Genomic DNA, 21817 nt, shown 5'->3' on the forward strand with positions numbered 1-21817 from the left:
AAAAATAGCCAATCATAATGCAAAATATAATCAAACTAAAACCTTTTAAAAACATTATAAATCCTAATTTATATTTGTTCCCCCTAACTAGAAACCCCCTATAGTAATGAAAAGGCCATTGGAGAAGAGTGGTATTGTTATAGATGAAGAGTAAAGATGAAGAGAGTGTGATAGTCATGGAATGCATGTCATCATATAATTTGATACTAGAGTAAAATGCAACAAATATGGATAGGAGAAAATGGAATATCAAAGTACAAGCAACATTGTTCAATCAAGTACCCCAAAAAGAACATCATAGACAAAATGTGCAAACCAAATACAACAAATTATATTATATTATCTCAAATATAACCAATCATAGAAGAACAATTCTGATCTTAAAAGCTAGAGGCATAGTTATTTCCTCTAGGAACAAGCACCCAAGCAATAATAAAACCTGTAGTTGTTTTCTCATTATAGATTTTCAAAGTTTGTAATGTAAAGAGTGTTGGTGACAGATATAATGATATAAATGTGTTCACACATAGGGAAATGTTTCGTTTAAGACACAAGTTACCAACATAGCATAATATTAATCAATTATGAACTTAGCTTGATGATTACTGCAAAGTAAACAAATACACAACAAATACATAAAAATAGCATAATATTAATCAATTATGATACTTAATTCATGAATTTCTGTAGAAACATGTAAAATGCACATTTTACTAAAACCATACTATGTCTAATATGTCAAAGTCATGGTTCTTCCTTTTTAGTGAAGAATCATGCAATAAATTCAAAAGTTGGGAGTACTTCAACCAGTAATATATTCTCAATCACAATAAAAGAGGAATTTTTCACCTTACCAATGCCCAAAATTTTACCTTTGTTATTATCTCCTTATGTAACATGACCATTGGCTTTGTAAGATATCTTGTAGAATTTTTTCACATCTCCTCTCACGTATCTTGAGCATCCACTATTTAAATACTAAATTTCCCTTGCATCAAGACAAAACTGTAACATAGATTAAAGAGAAGATGTTGGTACCCAATTGCATTTGGGTCTTTTCATGTTAGTGGCTTTAGATGTTTCTTTAGGTACCCATTTGTCTTTCCCTTACGAACACCATGCATGACCAATTTCATAACAATAGAAACATGTAATGCTTGATGGTTTACTCATGTTAAGAAAGCTATTGGGCTCTAATCAATTAATCTTACTAGTATAGTCTATACCTTCTTTGTTAAGTACGCTTCTTTAAGAACTAAGGATGGCATCAAGATTTGAACTACCTAGAGTGAACTTTGAAATTGTTTTCATCAACTATTTTATTTTTTTCTATTTGTTTTAGATAGCTTTTATAGTTTGGTACACTCTTCTTACAATTACAAATAGAATTATTCTTTGCTTTTTCTAGATCTTCTAAGCTAGTCTTCATATTTTCATTCTCATCCTCTAGTTTTTTAATCCATTCTCCAGCCACCCATTTTCCCTTTTGTACCTCTTATTTGAATATTGTAGATTTTTAGCTTCCTCATGTAGTTCATTGAATGCATCAAACAGTTGATAGTAGTTATTTTCATCATTGGATTCAAAACAACTTACACTGCTTTTAGAATATTCTACATCAGCAATCAAACTGAAGTTTGTTTCCTTTGCAGGACTCTCACTAGAGTTGTTGGATGTGTTGGAATCATCGTCCTTACATGCGATGTAAGTCTTTTTCTTTTTCTTATTCTTTCTTACTTCACTCATCTCTTCCAGTTTCTATTTCAAATTGAGAAATGGGCATTCTGGCTTAATGTGGCCAATTTTTCCACATTCAAAGCATGTTGGTGTGATGGGTTGCTCTTGCTTCTTGAATGGTTTCCTGTTTCTTGAAAATTTATTATTAAGTTTATTCTTATATTTTAAAAATTTTGAGAACCTTTTTACCATGAGATTCAATGCTTCACAGTCAAATTTTCATCATCTAGGTCATCTGTAGATTTAGTTTTTCTAGCAATAGACTTTGTAGCAGCTTTTGCAATAGTTTTTAAAGCTACAGTGTGTCTTCTTTCTCTTTCCTCCTCTTCTTCGAGCCTTCCTAGATCCAGTTCATATTCTCTTAATTTTCCAAAGAGAGTAGTCATATTCAAGCTTGTGAGATCTCTTGATTTAGATATTGCTGTGACTTTAGGATACCATGTTTTGTTTAGACTCTTTAAGATCTTGATATTGAGTTCTTCCTTCTCAAATGTTTGACTAAATGCCAATACGTGATTTACTATATGAGTAAACCTTTTCTGAACATCATTATGAACATTTCATACTCTTGGATATGGGTGTTCTTCCTTGATCTCTTAACTTTATTTGTACCCTAATGCGTCACTACCAAGACATCCCACATATCTTTTGTTGATTCACAATTAGAGACTCTGTAAAATTCAAACAAAGTTAGTTTAGAAGATGTAATATTCTTGGCCATAACATCATAGTGTGCTCTTTTGTTTTCATCAGGTGTCCAAAGAGAGAATTATTCAGGAACATATTTTCCTTCTACTATCTTTGTAGGTGTACTGCACCTAAGCGGACTAATAAAACCACACGGCCAAGCCCGCCAACACATAACCCTGCAGATGAAGTTATCAAGCAAGCAACCCGTCAAGCGAAAGCACATAGCGACCCAAGCCGCCTACTTCAGAGGACAAGACATCATTTGTTGACCACTCCAAACTTAGAATATCACAAGCAAGGCCATCGGTACCAACAAACATTAACTAAGGGCTTGGGCTTAGCCCAGGCCCATCTAGAACCCAAACACTGGCCCAGCCCACAAGAAGGGCAAACATAATTAATAACTCTATAAATACACATGGACCCAACAATTTAAGGTATGTTTTCATTAATCCCTTAATCAGAGATTTGACTTTTTGAGAGCCCTTTTTCTAACTTGATCGTTGGAGCCCTCTCCGCAGGTAACCCCTCAAGGGTCCAAACCACATACATTGACAGATGGCATGTTGAAGCCGAGGAGGAGCCAACTTGAGAGGTTGAGGATTGAGGTAAGGAAATATTTGTGTCCCTGACATCTCTTATTTGTTTCTGCAGGAACAGTAGGTTAGAAGGTTCCATTTACAACAGCATCCCACACACCTTTGTCTACTGGTTCAAGAAATATTTTTATCCTAATTTTCCAAAAAGGATAATTTTTACCTGTAAATGAAGGGGGTATGATAATAGAAGCCTCTTCTACAAATGTTTGAGATATATTGGTCATATACAAGATCTTTCTAATCGATTAAGGGTTAGATTAACCAATTTTGGTGCCAATTGTTAAAAATGATATGTCTAATATACACAAACCAAAAAGGGGGTGAATTTGTATTTCAAAAATTTAATCTCTTAAGCAATTCTTAAATAGTTTTCCAGCCTTTTATAAGTACTCTAATTGATTAACATATGCATGTTTTCATGGATTATCTTTAAACTGATAAAGAAAGCAATAGAAGAAGAAAAGGGGACAACAATTTTATACTAATTCAATTCAAACTTGAATATATGTCCAGTTTTCTTCTAAGCAACTTGAGGTTAGAAGATTTCCACTATTTCAATATAGTTTCAAGAATTACATGTGCTCCTAAATAATTCTATACTCTAATGAACTAAGAACTTGATACACTAACAAGAACTATCCCTAATTGCAATGATTCACATAATTGCAATCAAATATTCACCTACATAGTGAATAATACACTATAGATAAATGAAGTTTACAGAAGAATAAAATGAACGAATACATATTTGTTGTGCAAAAATTATAATGAATCCCTAGTGCCAAGCCAAAACTCTCAAAATCACATCCATCTTGAAGACTTCCTGAAAAATGTTTGAAAACCCAACAATGTGATCTCCAAGAACTCAAGAATTCCTCTTTTCCAATATCTCAATTGCCTCAGATTTCAAAATCAGTCATGTTTCGAAATGTGAATCAAGGTTGGTTTAAAAAAGAAACATTATTGCTAAGATTAACTGATTAGAAAAGTAATATCTAATCAATTATCGAAACAACTTAATTGATTAGATATGTAAGGTAATCAATTATTGAGTTATAGAAGAGTTTCTCTTACTTCAAAGTTGTCCTAATCAATTATATTAATGCTCAAAATAGTTAGATTAATTGATTTAAAGAGTTTTAAGCTTGACTTATAATGATTATAAACCAACACATTACTCTTAGTGATCAAACTGCAACAGTTAGTGATTAAATTGGGACATTACTCTTGACTTGGACATCATCAAAAACAACACATAGGTAGGATGATATGCTCCCCTTTCAAAATACTCCCATACTAACTATCTCCCTGTACAAAGATGAGTTGTACTCACAATATTCATCGTCTCTACATAAAATACCATCTCTTCCCCAACCCTTGCGATCTAACCTTATATTTATAAATCATGGATTAATGGTTCCATAGTTTATTGACACAATGATTTCAAGCTTTCAATTGGACATTTGTAGTAATCATTATATATGACAATGTGGCTTTAAGTAATTTGTATTTTATTCATGTCCATGCACTAGTTACTTGTGTCATACAAAAAATTTGTTTCTGGTTAAGATTGTCGTTTATCTCTAATTTATAAACAAAACAGAAAGCATAATTTAAGGTCTGAATCCAAATAAATGTACTATAAATGAGACAATATTATTTTTACTTGGATTGTATAAATATAATGAAAAAAAAAAGTAAAGGTGAAGGATGGACTCAAATTGGTGAGGTAAGTTATAAAACAAAAGATATTAATTAAACTAATTGAAATAAGTGTATAAATTAAATATGTCTCCAAAGAGAAATAGATACACAATTCAGTGAAGTGTATGAAGAGATATCACAATTAGGATCTGTGTTAGACCTACAGAGTTTTACTTTCAATATAATTTAGTTTTAAAACATATGTTCATCTATTTAGTTTTTATGAAGCGATCGATGTTTTCACCTAATAGGGTTTTATTGGAACAAAAGAAAATATATGCGCTTATCACTCATCATACTTCACCACATGGTCTATACAACCAACACGTAAGAAGTATATAAAGACAAGAAAACAAGAACAAGACAGGCTACAATGTTCTGAGAGATGCTATATAATTCACAAGACATGAATTTATGGTACGTTTATTTTATGTGGGATAGATTTGGTTAAACAACTAAAGATAGAAACCAAGGCATTTTTCCATTGGTGGAATTTTGTGTTTGAGAGGGTTGTTCGGGAACAAAACCCTATGCAACTATTACCCATTTGTTCCATTCCATAAATAGTATTGTCATGAACCACTTCCACAAACAAGATAGATATCCATGAGATTCAACCATTCTTTATCACTGAATTAACCTATTAAAGAAACCTTTTACGACCATTTACCACTAATAAGAATAATAATATTTTTTTTTGCAAAACCATGGTGTGTTTGCCATGGGTTGGGCATCACCTCCCCTTCATTCAGCAACAATTTTATGGATGTATTTTGTGTTACCAGTTTTTGCAGAGCTTCAGAGAGTTCAACATCAACCAAAACATGATGGAACCCTCAACTTTCTAGTAGTAGGAGATTGGGGTAGAAAAGGGAAATATAATCAATCCCTTGTTGCTACACAGGTTCATCTTCTTTCTCATTTTAATCTAATCTTTTATTTCATGATTTCATTTTTTGTATCAAGAAAATTAAAGATTAAATATATTTTTGGTTTTAAATTATTTTAAAAGATTGGGTCTTTTTCTTCCACTTTATAAAAGTTATGTAAAATATTGTATCCGACAAATATCCTTTATCATAAAAAAAACACTCTGCATGTCATTTGCGAAAAAATATTTTTATACAACTGTTTTTATGAGTATATTAATTACATATACGAGAGACCCTAAGAGTGTTCAATCCATATAAAAAACTATCAAAACTTACATAGCTATAACTTAAGGATTAAAACCCTTCCCAGATAATGACATATTATATAATTGTCGTAAGCTGCAAAGACGAAACTTATATTACACAGCTTCATCTTCTTTCTAACTTTAACATAATCTTATTCTAAGATTAATGGAACAATTTTATTTCATAATGTATTTATTATATTAGAAAATTAAGAATATGTTAATTATCTTTATACTATTTTTAAAAAGTTGTATTTCATCCATGGCCATAAATATATTTTACATACATGTAATAAAGTGCAAAATTGAGATAATATATAGTTTAACTTAGGAACAAAATATAATTTTTTTAAATAATTTGGTGACAAAAATAAACTTCTTTTTATCTTGAAATTAACAAGTCTAAATTATAGTATTTACAAGAAAAAATTGATTCGATTATCTTGTAAATATTGACATTTTGTTCTTTTTTTCCTCTATTACCATGTAGCACTCGTTTAATTGCTTGTGTATTGCGTGGAATCTATAACATTCTCTTTTTAAAATTGCACTATAGTTATTATATAGATAAAGAAACTAGTTGAACATTTAATAGTTTAATTAGAGTTACACCTGAGTTAATAAAATCATTTTAAAAAATTAAAAAATACATAAAACAATATTTTAAAAGGTATAATAATATCGTTATTTTATGAAGTTAAAATCTAATGTAGAATATAAATTTATAAGCTTTTAACATGTAAAGCACACATAAATTGAAATGTTTCAATATTGTTGATAATAAGAAGTTTATATGTATTGACAGATGGGAAAGATGGGAGACATACTTGATTTAGATTTTGTGGTATCAACTGGAGACAATTTCTACAAAAGTGGGATAAAAGGTTTAAATGATCCAAATTTTGTACAATCATTTTCCAACATTTACACTGCTAAGAGCCTGAGGAAGCAATGGTACTCTGGTATATGCAAAATCATTCCAATCTTACTTTAGGTTTAAATTTTATTACTTTTAAAATAATAATTCATCGTTGTAATTTGAATTTGAAATTTGTTATTCTATCAAATTTAATATAATTTAATCTCAAAATTTTAAAAATAAATAAATATAATATTCTAATTTAACTGCGTTAAATTTTTTTAACATATTAAATCCGGTTTATAATAATATTTGAGTTATTTAAATTATGTTGATAAATTTCAATTCAATATTAAAACATGTTTAATAAACTTTAAAAACTGTTGACGTCATTAGTTTAAAAGAATTCTATATATTTATTTTTAAAATTTAGAAATTAAAATATATTAAAGATAAAGATGAATTTCAAATATATTCGAACTTAATACTAAAAATATATTTAATTATGTTAATTAAATTTCAATTTAAAAAAGAAAAAATAGGTATTCGTGTTGCAGTTCTTTGGTATTATATTTTGTTTATATGCTAGAACTTAAATTTAAAACTATATTTTGGACAGTTTTGGGAAACCATGACTACAGGGGTAATGCATTGGCACAACTAAGTCCTATCTTAAGAAGAATTGATAGGAGATGGTTTTGCCAGAGATCATTCATTCTTAATGCAGGTATAATATTATAGTAACCATTTTTTCCATTTTCAACTTTTTAAACATTGTTTGTTAGAATAATCCAAATCCTATCACAACATTAATCTCCCATATGGTTTTCATTTAACAATAATATTTATGTTCATGTAGAAATTTGTGGATTTTTATTTTAACCTAATCATCACCATTTCTCAAATTTAATTATTTAAATTTGTGTATATATTTTCAACTTTTATGTATTTTATCAATTTGATAAATTTGTAGCAAAAAAATAATTATGCATCAGAAAAAAAAGATAAAGAAACAAAACAACGCGGTTTAATAGTTTTATTATTGAATTTTTTAAAACATCTTTTTTTTTTTACATGTCTTCGTATTTCCTTATAATTCTATCCAATATTCGATAGAGATGAAAATGTTTAATGATGAAAACAATAATTAATTCAAGATTAGAATAATAAAGCACTATTTGTTAACATGCTAATGATATTTAACACATTATTTTCTTTTGTCTTTTCTTAGGAGTTGCTGATTTTTTCTTCATAGACACAACCCCGTTTATTAATAAATATTTCAACACTTCAAGTCGTCATTATGATTGGAGAGGTGTGCTTCCTAGGGAAAAATACATTAAAAACCTTCTCAAGGTACCAAATAATTAATAATACTGTGTGTTTGGATAATTTTTTTATAAGTTAAATTATTTTAGGCGTATACTAAAATTGAAAAAAAAAATATATGAAAGAAAAAACTTTAAAATTAACTTATGTGCATAAATTAATTTTGACTTGTGAAAAATTCATTTTACTCTTTTTATAACTGTTTCTTAGAAGTCTAAGATTGTAGAAACACGACTCCTAAATGAATAATGATTTTTGTTTAAGATTTTACAAAAGTTTTTGTGACAATTAAGGATCTTGAAGAAGCATTGGTGAAATCAAGTGCAAGATGGAAAATCGTTGTTGGTCACCATGCAATAAGAAGTATCGGGCATCATGGTGATAGTGTAGAGTTAATAAATCACCTTGTTCCATTACTTAAGGTATGTATGGATATTATTCATTTTATTTGAGTCAAATATTGAAGAAGGCTAATGAAACATCACCAAAAAAAGATTAAGGTTTTCTTTTCTTTCTCTTTCAGATTTATATATCCCATTGAGATATGCAAGAACATTAATTTATATAAATGCATGAGCTTGATAATTTAAAGTTAAGAATTATCAATTTATTTTTTATAAGGATTAACATTAAACTAAAGTTTAGTATGTAAATAATACAATGTCAGCTTCATTCAGTTAAAGTATTTAATGTGTATAATTCTAAGACAAAAATTATAAGTAATTACTTGATTTGAATAATATTTATGGTAAAAAGACTTAATGATTATTTAAGGAAATAATATAAACTTATCATTCACAACGTATTAAAAAATAAATTACATGTACTTATCTTATTTATAAAAATAATAAACATATTATTCACAATTATTTATTACCCGAATACTTACCTTAATTGATATTAATATTTTCTAATTTCAGACATAAACTAATTATTGTTAACAATATAATAAAGGGTAAACAATGTTTGTTCTTTAATTTTTATTATGTTTTCTTTTGAATTACAATATTTATGTTTATAATATTTTTTTAAATTATGTGTTGAAAGTTCCACATCGACTAGAGATAAGATAATTTCATACTATATAAGTAAGGTGCAAACCTCACCTTATAAGTCAATTTTGTAGGATTGAATCTATTTATAATACAATTCAAAGAATCACAAAAGGCAAAAAATTACACGTGTCATTTTCTCTGAATTTGTTCAATTTCAAAATTTTTTATTTTTTTACCTCTTAAGGTAATTTGGACACGTGTCATCTTCTTATCCCGTCTCAGCCATCTTTCTCGCGTTTCACCACACTCACGTTAATCATCTCTCTCGACTTCCTCTCTCTCTTCATTTTCTCTCTCTGTTTACGCACACTTCACTTCTCTCCTTCCTCAAACCCTTCACTTCCTCTCTCTCTTCACTTTCTCTCTCAAACCTTTACGCACTCTCCATTTCTCTCCTTCCTCAAACCCTAGCCACACCTCTGCCTTCGCCTCTGCCTCCAGCTCTCTGCCTCCGCCTCCAGCTCTCTGCCTCCTCCTCCACCTCAGTCGCTCTTATTCGTTCTTCCTCCACAAACGCGACACCAAATAACGTTCTCCACCTCTCTTCACTTTCCCTCTGTCGAACCCTAACCTGTTTTACTCATTCTCCACTTCTACGCCATCGACCTCCCTTCCTTATCACCTTCATTCGACCTTTTTGCCGCGTCCAACCATCTCCACGATTCTCTCGATTCGTACTGTTTTAGGGTTAACATCAATTTTTTTTGCTTCTAACTAATTTTTTGGTTTGTTTTGTTTGTGTAGATGGTTTTTTTGCTTCAGACGCTCTTCCTGCACAAACGCGATCCACCTCTGCGATCCACCTCTGTTCTTTCTGAACTTCATTCGACATTTTTGTTGTGTCCACGATTCTCTCGATTCGTACTGTTTTAGGGTTAATTTTTTTTGCTTCTAACTAATTTTTTGTTTTGTTTTGTTTGTGTAGATGGTTTTTTTGCTTCAGACGCTTTTCCTGCACAAACCCAAAATTCCACCTCTGTTCTTTCTGAACTTCATTCGACATTTTTGTTGTGTCCACGATTCTCTTTACTGAAACCATGTCCTCTTTTGTGCCGCATGAAACGCTCTCCATTGGAATCGCACTCTCCCCCTTTCTACGTCATCAAACCCTAGCCAGCTCTCTGACGCCGCCTGAAACGCGATCCTCAAACCCTAATTTTTTGTTCTTAGACTCAGTGAATCCAACTTGGTTAACATCAATTTTTTTGGATTCTAACTCTTTTTTTGGTTTGTTTTGTTTCTGTAGATTGTTTTTGTTCTTCTGTGCGTCCATCTCTCTCACGCCGCGTCAAACGCTCTCCATCGCTCTTTGGTAATAACTTTTATCTCTTCACTTTTAATTTGAAACCGTAATTTTTCATTTCTTACTCATATTTTTCTTTGTGTAGATTTTTTTTGGGGTTCTGTACCTTTTGAAAACCTCTCGATTTCTCTGTTGAATCAGACTCAAACCCTACCATTTCAATCTGATATGTTGCCTATTGCATGTTTTATTGGTTTCTATTAACTGAGAAAGTTGCTTCACTTCTTAATCTTTTTTATTGTTAATGTTTGCTCAAATTTGATTCGATTATACATCAACTTTAAAGAAATCCCACCATTTCAGGTTTGCTTAATTCGAACCCCAAAATTTGAGGTATATTTCATTTTTATGTTAATTTTATATTTTATGTTACTTCATCAATCTGTTATGTTGTTGTAACTCATTTTTTTGTTTTTTTTTTGTTTATGTAGGTTGTTTTTGGGTTCATTCCTTCATTTACTCTAATAAGATAACTTCATCCTGATGTCCACTACGTATTCTAGTTGCTGATCAAATTTCTTTTTCTCCACTGTTGAGGAGAATATGTTTTAATCAAAGGAATTCCTTTAATATGTTGTATTGTTTAATTGTTTAATTCATGTATTGTTTAATTCCTTTACAGTTTTAAAAATCTATTTTTGTCGCCTATTTCATGTTTTATTGGTTTCTATTAACTGAGAAACATGTCTTTCTTTGTTATTGATTTTGTGATGTCTGATGTTCTTTGTTTGATTCTTAATTGTTGTATCTTTGATTCAAAGATCTTCCATACTATACTTTTAAAAATATATTTTTGTGGCCTATTGCATGTTGTTGATTAGTTATGAATATGAGGTTGATTCTTAATCTTTTTTATTGTTAATGTTTGCTCAAATTTGATTCGATTATACATCAACTTTAAAGAAATCCCACCATTTCAGGTTTTCTTAATTCGAACCCCAAAATTTGAGGTATATTTCATTTTTATGTTAATTTTATATTTTATGTTACTTCATCAATCTGTTATGTTGTTGTAACTCATTTTTTTTATTTTTTTTTGGTTTATGTATGTTGTTTTTGGGTTCATTCCTTCATTTACTCTAATAAGATAACTTCATCCTGACGTCCACTACGTATTCCAGTTGCTGATCAAATTTCTTTTTCTCCACTGCTGAGGAGAATATGTTTTAATCAAAGGAATTCCTTTAATATGTTGTATTGTTTAATTGTTTAATTCATGTATTGTTTAATTCCTTTATAGTTTTAAAAATCTATTTTTGTCGCCTATTTCATGTTTTATTGGTTTCTATTAACTGAGAAACATGTCTTTCTTTATTATTGATTTTGTGATGTCTGATGTTCTTTGTTTGATTCTTAATTGTTGTATCTTTGATTCAAAGATCTTCCATACTATACTTTTAAAAATATATTTTTGTGGCCTATTGCATATTGTTGATTAGTTATGAATATTGCATTCCATTACTTTTTTCATTAGTGGTATATTGAAATCAGATCTTTATTTCCTATTTTCGTTGATTTGTCAACCTTTTCCAACATTTAAAGTTACTTTTTGTTTTCTTTTTATACTGCTTTCTGCCATATTTCCTTTTATTGCACAACATTGAGACATGTGAAAAACAGCTTTTGTTCTTTTTTGTGATCTTCGTATTTTTGTCAGTCACTTCTCCCAATTTTTACTCCATTTGTTTAACCTAAACCACACTTTGCGTGTTGTTTCAGTAAATATCTTTTTTCGTATCAAAATCTGATTTTGCTTTTGCAGATTGTTTCTAAATTTGTGAAATGAAAACTAGAGCATGCGTATGGTGTTGTTTTGTATTTATGATCTTCCAATCTATTCTTTTTATGTTTTTATGTTTTGTACAAATACATTTCTGCAGACCTTTCTTCATTCCTTACTCTACTCTGATTTCCCTCATTTTCCTCATTCCTTCAACCATGTCTGTTATCCAAAAACACACTCACTCTTTACAAGAACTAAACCCTGAGAAGGAGAGTTGGAATATCCTTGCAAGAGTTGTAAGGTTATGGTTTGTTGAAGATTACACAAAAGGAAAAACTCCATTTTCCATGGAAATTGTTCTTCAAGACCAAGAGGTATCTTCCTTGAACTATAAACGACTTTTATTTTTTGACTTTTCCTAAATTTTTTTTTACCCAAAAGTTTAGATATGTTTTTGTAAGTTTAAATGTGCTTCTATTTTTTCATTTATGAATCTTTTTTTTCAGGGTGTACTAATCCATGCATCTGTTAGACGCACATTGATATACAAATTCCAGTCTGAAATCAAAGAGGACAAGGTTTACACCATCCAATCTTTCAGTGTTTCATGTAATGGTGGTTCTTATAGAACCACAAAACATGCCTATAAGATCAACTTCCAATTTGGAACCAAGGTCAATATGGTGCAAAGTACCTTAGTTCCGAAAACTACAACTTCATACACCCCTTTTTCAACCATCATAACTGATGGTTTTGACACAGATTACTTAGTTAGTAAGTATGTTTTGCTTATTTTTCTTCATTTTTTTGTATAACTTTTTGTTAATTTCTTTTCTTTCTTTTTCCTCTTTCTGTAGATGTGATTGGGATGTTTACTGGTGTTGGAACAGAGAGGGAGCTAGAGAAAGCTGGTAAGAAAACCAAAATGAATGTCATCCTTATTGAAGCTGATGGGTAAGCAGATTTCATTTGTTTTTGTTCTTTATTGTTTTTTATTTTTCTTCATGTATTTCATATGCTTCTCTTTTTATGTTATTTTTAACATTCAATAGTTTGCAACTGGAGTGTACTTTATTTGGTCAATATGTTGATATGTTAAATGCCTTTCTGGCCTCTGGAGAGGATCAACATGTTGTCATTGCTTTGCATTATTGCAAAGTGAAGACCTTCCAAGGTAACTAACATAAACCACATTATTACAGTTTATTAATGAATAAAAATCTTTTTGACATTTTCTCTTTTGTAGATAAAGTTTCTATTCAAAACTGTATGAACTGTACCAAGATTATCTTTAACTGTGATGGTGAAGATGCAACCAAGTTGAAAAAAATGTAAGTCTATATACATAACATATATCTTTGTTTATACATAGATATATGTATATCTTTGTAATATAAATTATTTTTTTAATGTAGGATGTGGGATAATACTGAATCTCCTTCTCAAGCTCTTACCCAACTTTGTGCTTCTTCTAAAGTTAGCTTAGAAGATGATTTCATTAAGCTGCATCCTAGGAGTTCAATTAAAGGTCTAAAAGATTTTAAGCAGGTTCAAATATTTGTCTCTATGTTCCACATAAATTTTTTTATTTAATGACTATTTTTTTTCATAATTTTATATTCTAAATTTTACAGGAAAGTACTTTTGTAGTAAAAGCTACTATCAAAGATGTGCTAGATCATGATGATTGGTGGTATACAGCATGTATCTACAACAAAACAGTTTATCCTGATTCCAAAATGTTTTTTTGTGAAAAGTGTAACAAGCATGTCATTAAGGTTACACCTAGGTAATATTTTCAATATTCACAACATGATTTTATTAATATAATATTAAGAAAACTTAATAATGTTCATAATGTCTTGATGGACGTCCTTGGTGTAGGAGAGGAAGGAGATCCATGGAAGACACCAAAAAGAAGATGAAATGCAGCGGAAATGAAGATAAGAGCAAGAAGAGCTCTAGGCAATGGAGGTTTTTGGTGAAGATGAAGAGTAGAAGTGGAGCTATGGTATGGAAGGTGGCTAGAGGAGATGAAGGAGAAGGTTAGCCATGTGTGCTCTCAAAATAATAGAAGAGTGGAGTGATCTCAACACAAACATTCTATTAGAAATTTCAAGAGTTCAAATGTACAAATGGTCTACTTTTGGCTTTTATATGTGAGCCTAAAAGCTAGAGTAATTCTTGGCCCTTAGATTAAGCTTGGAGGAGAAGCTTTAATCATCACCCTTGCATGGTGGCTTGGAGAAGGAGGCATCTTCCTAGCCTTTGGATGAAGGCTTGGAAAAGAAGACACTCTCTTAGCCCTTGGATGAAGGAGGCACATGGGTGGAGTGTGGACTTGGCTCCATGGGATGCATGATCCATGAGGTGTAGGAAGGAATGTTGACTTCCACTTAGTCTACCTTTGACCTTTGGTAGCTCATGGCCAAATCTCCTATTGGGCTTAGTCAAGCCCAATTTTATCAATTCAACTACACATTGTTTGACTTATTATTCTAGAAAAACAAGACCTAAACAATGGCCCAATTTTAAATCTATACTACTTCCTTCATGCATCATCTCATATTTTAGAGATTTCTTTAGCCCATGTGAATAATGTAAAAAGCCCATGATTGACTTGATCATCTTGTGAGAGGCCCATGTGAATCTTTCTCATCATGCTTCTAGTGATTGGGCCTTGATGTGGGCTTGGGCTTGTTGATGCACTTGAGTTTGGGCTTGTTGGGGTCACATCATCCCCTCCCCCTTGAAGAGGATTTGCCCTCAAATCTTGGTGGTCACCCTCTTCATCAAAAATACCTACAAAAGGAACCAAATCAGTAATGTTGAAAGTAGGATGCACACCATATTCCGGAGGAAGATCCAATTGATAAGCATTATTATTGATCTTCTTAATGATTTGGAATGGACCATCACCTCGGGGACTAAGTTTGGATTTTCTTATATTAGGAAATCTTTCCTTCCTTAAGTGCAACCAAACTAAATCTCCTTCATTAAAAGACCGAACTCTCTTGCCCTTGTTTTTAGAATGAGTAATCTTTTCAACTTGGGCTTGAATTTGGTGTTTAACCTTCTCATGAAAATCTTTTATGAACTTGGACTTAGAAACCCCTTCTTTATGAACAAAATCAAAAGAAGTTGGAAGAGGTAATAAGTCCAATGGTGTGAGAGGGTTAAAACCATAAACTACCTCAAAGGGTGAGAGTTTGGTGGTGCTATGGACCACTCTATTGTAAGCAAATTCAATGTGGGGAAGATACTCATCCCAAGATTTATGATTCCCCTTAAGCAAAACCCTAAGCAATGTGGAAAGGGATCTATTGACTACCTCGGTTTGCCCATCAGTTTGTGGGTGACAAGAGGTAGAGAAAGAAAGTTTTGTTCCTAGCCTAGACCACAAGGTCCTCCAAAAATGGCTTAGGAATTTAGCATCCCTATCAGACACAATTGTTTTGGGTAAACCATGGAGGCGAACCACTTCTCTAAAGAACAACCTTGCTATGTTGCTAGCATCATCTACTTTGTGGCATGGTATAAAATGTGCCATTTTAGAAAAACGGTCCACTACCACAAATATAGAGTCAACACCCCTAGAAGTCCTTGGAAGCCCTAGGACAAAATCCATACTTATATCCTCCCAAGGGGTGGGAGCAACAGGCAAAGGAGTATACATCCCTGCAGGCATTGCGCTAGACTTAGCATGCAAACAATTCAAACAACTAGCGCAATAGTTTTGTATTTCCCTTTTCATATGGGGCCAAAAGAATTTCTCTTTAAGCATGGCCAAAGTTTTGGCGACCCCAAAATGACCCATAAGTCCCCCCTCATGCATTTCTTTGATCAAAAGTTTTCTATGAGAACCTAGAGGAATACATAGGCGGCCTTCTTTGAAAAGATATCCATTTGAGAGATAAAAGCCGCCTTGGGACTTAGTGAGACAATCATGATAAATGGTAGCAAAGAAGGGATCATGAATATACAATTCACATATGTTGTCAAATCCAAGAATTTGGGACCCAAGCTTGGCTAAGAGAGTATATCTCCTTGATAGTGCATCAGCCACCACATTAGCTTTCCCTTTCTTGTACTTGATAACATAAGGGAATTGTTCCAAGTACTCAACCCACTTTGCATGCCTTTTATTCAATTTGTGTTGGCTCTTCAAATACTTGAGAGTTTCATGATCACTATGGATAATAAACTCTTTTGTCACAAGATAATGTTCCCAAGTATGAAGAGCTCGCACAAGAGCATATAGCTCTTTGTCATAGGTGGGATAGTTACGAGAAGGACCATTTAGTTTTTCACTAAAATAAGCAATTGGATGGCCTTCTTGTAACAAAACCGCACCTATTCCCACCCCAGAAGCATCACATTCTAGCTCAAAAGTTTTCTCAAAATTTGGAAGAGCAAGAATGGGAGCTTGGGTGAGCCTAGTCTTGATATCATCAAAAGCCTTTTGTTGTCTTTCACCCCACTCAAAAGAAATGTCTTTCTTAACAAGTTCATTGAGGGGTGAAGCAATGGTAGAGAAGTTGGGGACAAATCTTCTATAAAAACTTGCTAATCCATGAAAACTTCTAATGTCCCCAACATTCTTTGGCACAGGCCATTCTTGGATGGCCTTGATTTTTGCGGGGTCAACATGCACCCCACTCTTATTGACCACAAATCCCAAAAAGATGACACTCTCTACACAGAAAGTGCACTTGTCAATGTTAGCATAGAGTTGGTGGTCTCGGAGAAGAGATAACACAACTCTAAGATGACCCACATGAAGTTTAGAGCTTGTACTATACACCAAGATGTCATCAAAATACACAACAACAAACTTGCCTATACAATCTCGCAAGACATGATTCATTAGGCGCATGAATGTACTAGGAGCATTGGTTAGACCAAAGGGCATGACTAACCATTCATATAGACCAAATTTTGTTTTGAAAGCAGTTTTCCACTCATCACCTTTTTGAATACGAATTTGGTGATAACCACTTTTGAGGTCTATTTTTGAAAATATTTGTGCTCCATGTAATTCATCCAACATATCATCTAGTCTTGGGATTGGATGCCTATATTTTATGGTGATGTTGTTGATAGCCCTACAATCACAGCACATACGCCACTTTCCATCTTTCTTGGGCACCAACAACACAGGCACAGCACAAGGACTTAAACTTTTTTGAACCCATCCCTTGTCTAGCAACTCATTCACTTGAGTTTCTATCTCCTTGGTCTCAATTGGGTTTGTCCTATAGGCAGGTCTATTAGGAAGACTTGCCCCTAGGACAAAATCAATTTGGTGCTCAATCCCTCTAAAAGGTGGAAGACCATGAGGGCCATCCTTTGGAAAAATATCTTCAAATTCATGAAGGAGAGCACGAATGGAAGGAGGTAGATCCTTAAGAGAAGGATGTTCAAGACAAGTAAGGATTGCTTGACAAAGTAAGAGGAAGGGAGGTTGCTCATTATGAAGAGTATGCAAAAGAGTTTTATGAGTTAAAAGAACTTCATGAGCAACATCCTTAGAAGAAGAAACTTCCTCTACCTTTGTCTTGTCCTTAGAATCATTAGAAGCATTAGAGTTCTTGGAACTCTCTTCCTCTCTCCTAGCTCGCATTTGAACTTGATCACTAACAACTTGCCTAGGAGTGAGGGGATGCAACACAAAAGTTTTTGAATGATGTTGGAAGGTGATCTCATTGGTGTGGCCATTGTGTAAGGTTTTATGATCAAATTGCCAAGGCCTCCCCAAGAGAATATGGCAAGCTTCCATTGGGATTACATCACATAAAACTTTATCTTTAAATTTCCCAATGGAGAACTTGACTTTTACTTGATGTTCAACTTTGAGATCCCCATCTTCATTAAGCCAATGAAGTTTGTAAGGTTTGGGATGGGGTAACAAAGTCAAATTCAACTTCTCAACCAATCTTGTGCTACAACAATTGCAACAAGACCCACTATCAATGATCAAAGAACAAGTGTTTTTCAAAACCTCACATCTTGTGTGGAAAATATTTTCTCTTTGATCATTGAGAGGAATGCTAGGTTGGTTATTGAGAAGCCTCCTAATCATCAAAAGTTTCCCTTCATTTGGATATGAATGTTCTTGAGAATCACTAGAATGAGAAGTGTCGGAGTCACTTGAAGATGACTCCTCTTGGCTAGTGTAAAGGTTTTTGCCCTTAAGCACAATGGTGCGTTTGGTAGGGCATTGAGCGGCCACATGACCTCTACCTAGACACTTGAAACATTTAATGTCACTACCTCTTTTGTTGGTGGAGGATTCACCCTTGTCACTTACCTTTGTAAGGCTCTTATGAGTGGACTCTTTTTCTTTTGAAAAATCTTTCTTTTGAAAATCACTTTTAGAAAAAGAGGGAGAATCCTTGCGAGAAGGACGTCTCAAAAGTTGTTGCTCCACCTTGATGCTCATTTGAACAATATCATTAAAATTGCGGTAGGGGAGCAACTCAACTTTATCTCTTATGTTGTAATTGAGTCCACTTAAGAACCTAGCAATGGTAAGTTCCTCTTCTTCTTCAATTCCGGCTCTCATGATGTAGAGCTCCATCTTTTGTCTATACTCTTCTATAGACATAGATCTTTGTTGGAGCCTTTGGAGCTTGTCCAAGAGCTCTCTTTTGTAGTAGGAGGGAACATGGCGGGCATGAAGGGCTTCCTTAAGATCATTCCAATACTCAATATCATGTAGCCCTTTTCTCCTTCTTTGGAGGACTAAGGAAGTCCACCAATTAAGAGCATGCCCTTGAAAGCTAAGAGTAGCTAGAGACACACGCCTCTCTTCCTCCACAACATGACTCTCAAACAATTGTTCTACTTTGGCAACCCAATCAAGAAAAATCTCAACATTATCCTTTCCATAGAAATGAGGCAAATCAATTTTGACTTCCTTTGGGTGAGGAGGTATGCGCCTTTTCCTTCTTACACGAGGCGATTGTCTAAGGTTAATGCGCTCATCTTCCTCCTCTTCAAAATCATACTCATGCCTTGAAGGGGCACGAGAAGGCCTAGGAGAGGCACGGGTATTGTGGTTGGGAGGGGTAAGTTGATTGGCAATTAATTGAAGATTGGCTTGTATGGAAGCCATTTGAATTTTAAGGTCCCTAACCTCTTGAGAGAGATTATTTAGGACTCTAGGATCAACCTCAACCTCCTCATCACCACTTGTGTGGAGGTTGTTTTCATCATGTTGTTGATGTTGGGTACTAGCACGAGTAGCCCTTCTAGTGCTCATGGTGATTGAAAGAACTTAGAACTTTAACAAAATAGTGAAAGAAGAAACCAAGCACAAGTAGATCTCCAGGTTAGGCGAGGTGAGTCTAAAAGACTTCTTAAGTACCAAGGCCAATCCTTGCCAAGATGTACTTGCAAAAGGTTTCAAAGATCACATAATTGTTTAAGGCTAAGTAAATAGAATCACTTGAGACACTAAGCACTAACAAACACAAACAAGACTCAAAGAAAAGAGAAGACTAACACTAAAAACGGACCCCTAAATGGCAAAAATTTTAGAGACTTTGGTCTCACAAATTTAAACCACTAAGCGTCTAACTATGCGGCCTAAAAGCAAGGTGAGAAAGCACTTAGAACTTTCAACACACTCACTTACTAAAACGTTGCACTAGAATATGAAAAAGGTTCTACTTAGGAGATGGGATTGAACACCTTTGGTTCCCCAAGACACCTAAGTAGGCCATGGATACAATGGAATTTGAAATCATTTTTGGTTCACTAATTTGGTACTCAAAATGAAGCAACCTCAAGCCACTTAATATCTCAAATTTTGATGCTCAAAAGATGCAATTTCACAATCAAGGAGGCTTCAAAATGGTACCAAATAAGATGTGCCAAAAAGAAGTACAAAGTACAAAGAAATAAAGCCAAAAATAAGAAACAATGCAACTCCAAATGTGCTGCCAAAGTGCTGCCAATTTGCACAAAATCAAGAGCCAAGAGCTTGGCTTGTAGCCTCCTTTTGATTTGAACAAAGACCACCACCAAGTAAGGCACTTGTAAGCACCTTAAGCCACCAAAATGAAGTGCAAAACAGCAACTATAGCCTTGGTTTTAAGGCCAAAACAGCCATCAAACCTGCACCAAAAAAACAAAACAGCAAGAAAACTATACCAAGCAATGGAGTTAGCACACACTCTCTCAAATGAATAGGTCCAAAACTCTCAATAGGTGAGGAAAAGGATAAGCACACAAGCTAAAATTCTACTTCAATATCCACCACCTAAGATGCTACCAAATCATAGAAACCATTCTAAACTTCATAGCATCATCAATCACAACCAATAACCAAGAGTCAAGTATATGAACCCAAACAAAGGAGAAAGCAAGAAAAGCTAATTAGAAATGTTAAACCAAAAGAGAATTGGAATGAAACATGACTAGAAGGAGATTCAAGAAGTGACAAGCAAGAAATTAAAGGTTGGAAAGAAAGGCAAGCACCACAAAAAGGAACCTAGAAATGCACTAGAATAGATGAAAAAAACTGAAAATAGTGAAGAAAAAGTGCTCAAAAACAGCCACTGTACTCATTGCAATTTTGTGCCAAATTGAGGGAATAAATTCCACTTCTATTGAAGGCAAACTCAAGCCAATATAGAGTACACAATCAAGGAATCAATTAGAATAACAAAGAGCACTTAAAAGCACCACAAATCGCACAAAACAGCAGTAAAACATAAAATTCCCGAGACCACTGCGCCAGAAAACGTGAAAATTTTCCTCAACTTCGCTGATTTTTTATTTTTTTTGTACTCAACATTTTTGAATGATTCTTTTTTTGTATGTTTCGTCTGGATGTTAGCTAAATGAGGAAAAATTCAGATTAAAATTTGGACCAGGCAGTGAGTCATGAAAAATCTCAAACAGTAGGTGTGCGTGCAGTGAAATCTGGAAAAACAGACTGGAGCAGAATTGCTCACGGAAATTGTAAGATGTTCTATGAAAATTCAAGATGAATGAACTTGATTATGATCTAAAATCAAGTATGAATCATAGAAGAACATCTTAAACACTCAAAAGCACAATCCAATCGGTGAAATGGACGAAAAACAGTGAGATCATTGCCTTACACATCCACAAGCATCACTTGAAGTTCATAGCTCATTTTGTGTGATGTAGGACTTGGTTTTCATCAAGCAAGTGCAGAATTCAGCCATATGAACGAAAATTAAGATGAATTAAAGTGCTAAAACATGACTTAAGACAAAACACAATATAAGGAACTAAAAATTGAAAGATGCACCAATTAAAATGAAGAAAAACAGCAAGGAGAAAAGAACAAGTGCTGGAAAACGAAAATGGAACCTAAAAACAGATTTGCACCAATGAAGCAAGGAGTACTACAAGGTGAATCAATGGAGATTCATGTAGCCTCAATGTCAAACGGTGGAGAACATTAAAAACATGAAAAAAACAGCAGCAAAAGTGAAGAAAACAGTGGAGAAGAGAGACAAAACGGAAAATGAAAGAGGAGACAAGTATGGACCAAGAACCTTACCCAAACCAAGAGGATGGATGCACCAAAGGCTTGGATGGCTCTAGATACCAATTGATGGACGTCCTTGGTGTAGGAGAGGAAGGAGATCCATGGAAGACAC

The 21817-nt window shown here is 33.3% G+C and overlaps 2 protein-coding genes across 4 annotated transcripts; both read left to right on the forward strand.

Annotated features, from left to right (window-relative positions):
- The first annotated feature begins 5386 nt into the window (after window positions 1-5386).
- LOC114174404 (purple acid phosphatase 3-like) lies at window positions 5387-8609 on the forward strand. Its single transcript, XM_028059243.2, has 5 exons — window positions 5387-5634; window positions 6713-6869; window positions 7386-7493; window positions 7998-8122; window positions 8389-8609. The coding sequence occupies exons 1-5, from the start codon at window positions 5452-5454 to the stop codon at window positions 8545-8547; spliced, it is 732 nt and encodes a 243-aa protein (XP_027915044.2). The 5' UTR covers window positions 5387-5451; the 3' UTR covers window positions 8548-8609.
- A 1425-nt stretch (window positions 8610-10034) lies between these two features.
- On the forward strand, window positions 10035-14226 carry LOC114173229 (uncharacterized). Of its 3 annotated transcripts, none has more exons than XM_085669763.1 (10): window positions 10035-10462; window positions 11374-11403; window positions 12334-12550; window positions 12683-12950; window positions 13034-13130; window positions 13229-13350; window positions 13423-13507; window positions 13592-13724; window positions 13811-13965; window positions 14061-14226. In XM_085669763.1, exons 3-10 carry the CDS (start codon window positions 12392-12394, stop codon window positions 14224-14226), a joined length of 1185 nt encoding a protein of 394 aa, XP_085525889.1. In that variant the 5' UTR covers window positions 10035-10462; window positions 11374-11403; window positions 12334-12391. The 3 variants fall into 3 exon arrangements, with proteins under 3 accessions (XP_085525889.1, XP_085525890.1, XP_085525888.1); XM_085669764.1 differs by having other exon boundaries at window positions 12429-12550; XM_085669762.1 differs by lacking the exons at window positions 10035-10462; window positions 11374-11403 and having other exon boundaries at window positions 11429-12550.
- Window positions 14227-21817: the final 7591 nt, after the last annotated feature.

Source organism: Vigna unguiculata, chromosome 2 (assembly GCF_037176805.1).
Source record: "Vigna unguiculata cultivar grain cowpea cultivar isolate G323 ecotype 2 chromosome 2, ASM3717680v1, whole genome shotgun sequence".
Lineage (NCBI taxonomy): Eukaryota > Viridiplantae > Streptophyta > Magnoliopsida > Fabales > Fabaceae > Vigna > Vigna unguiculata.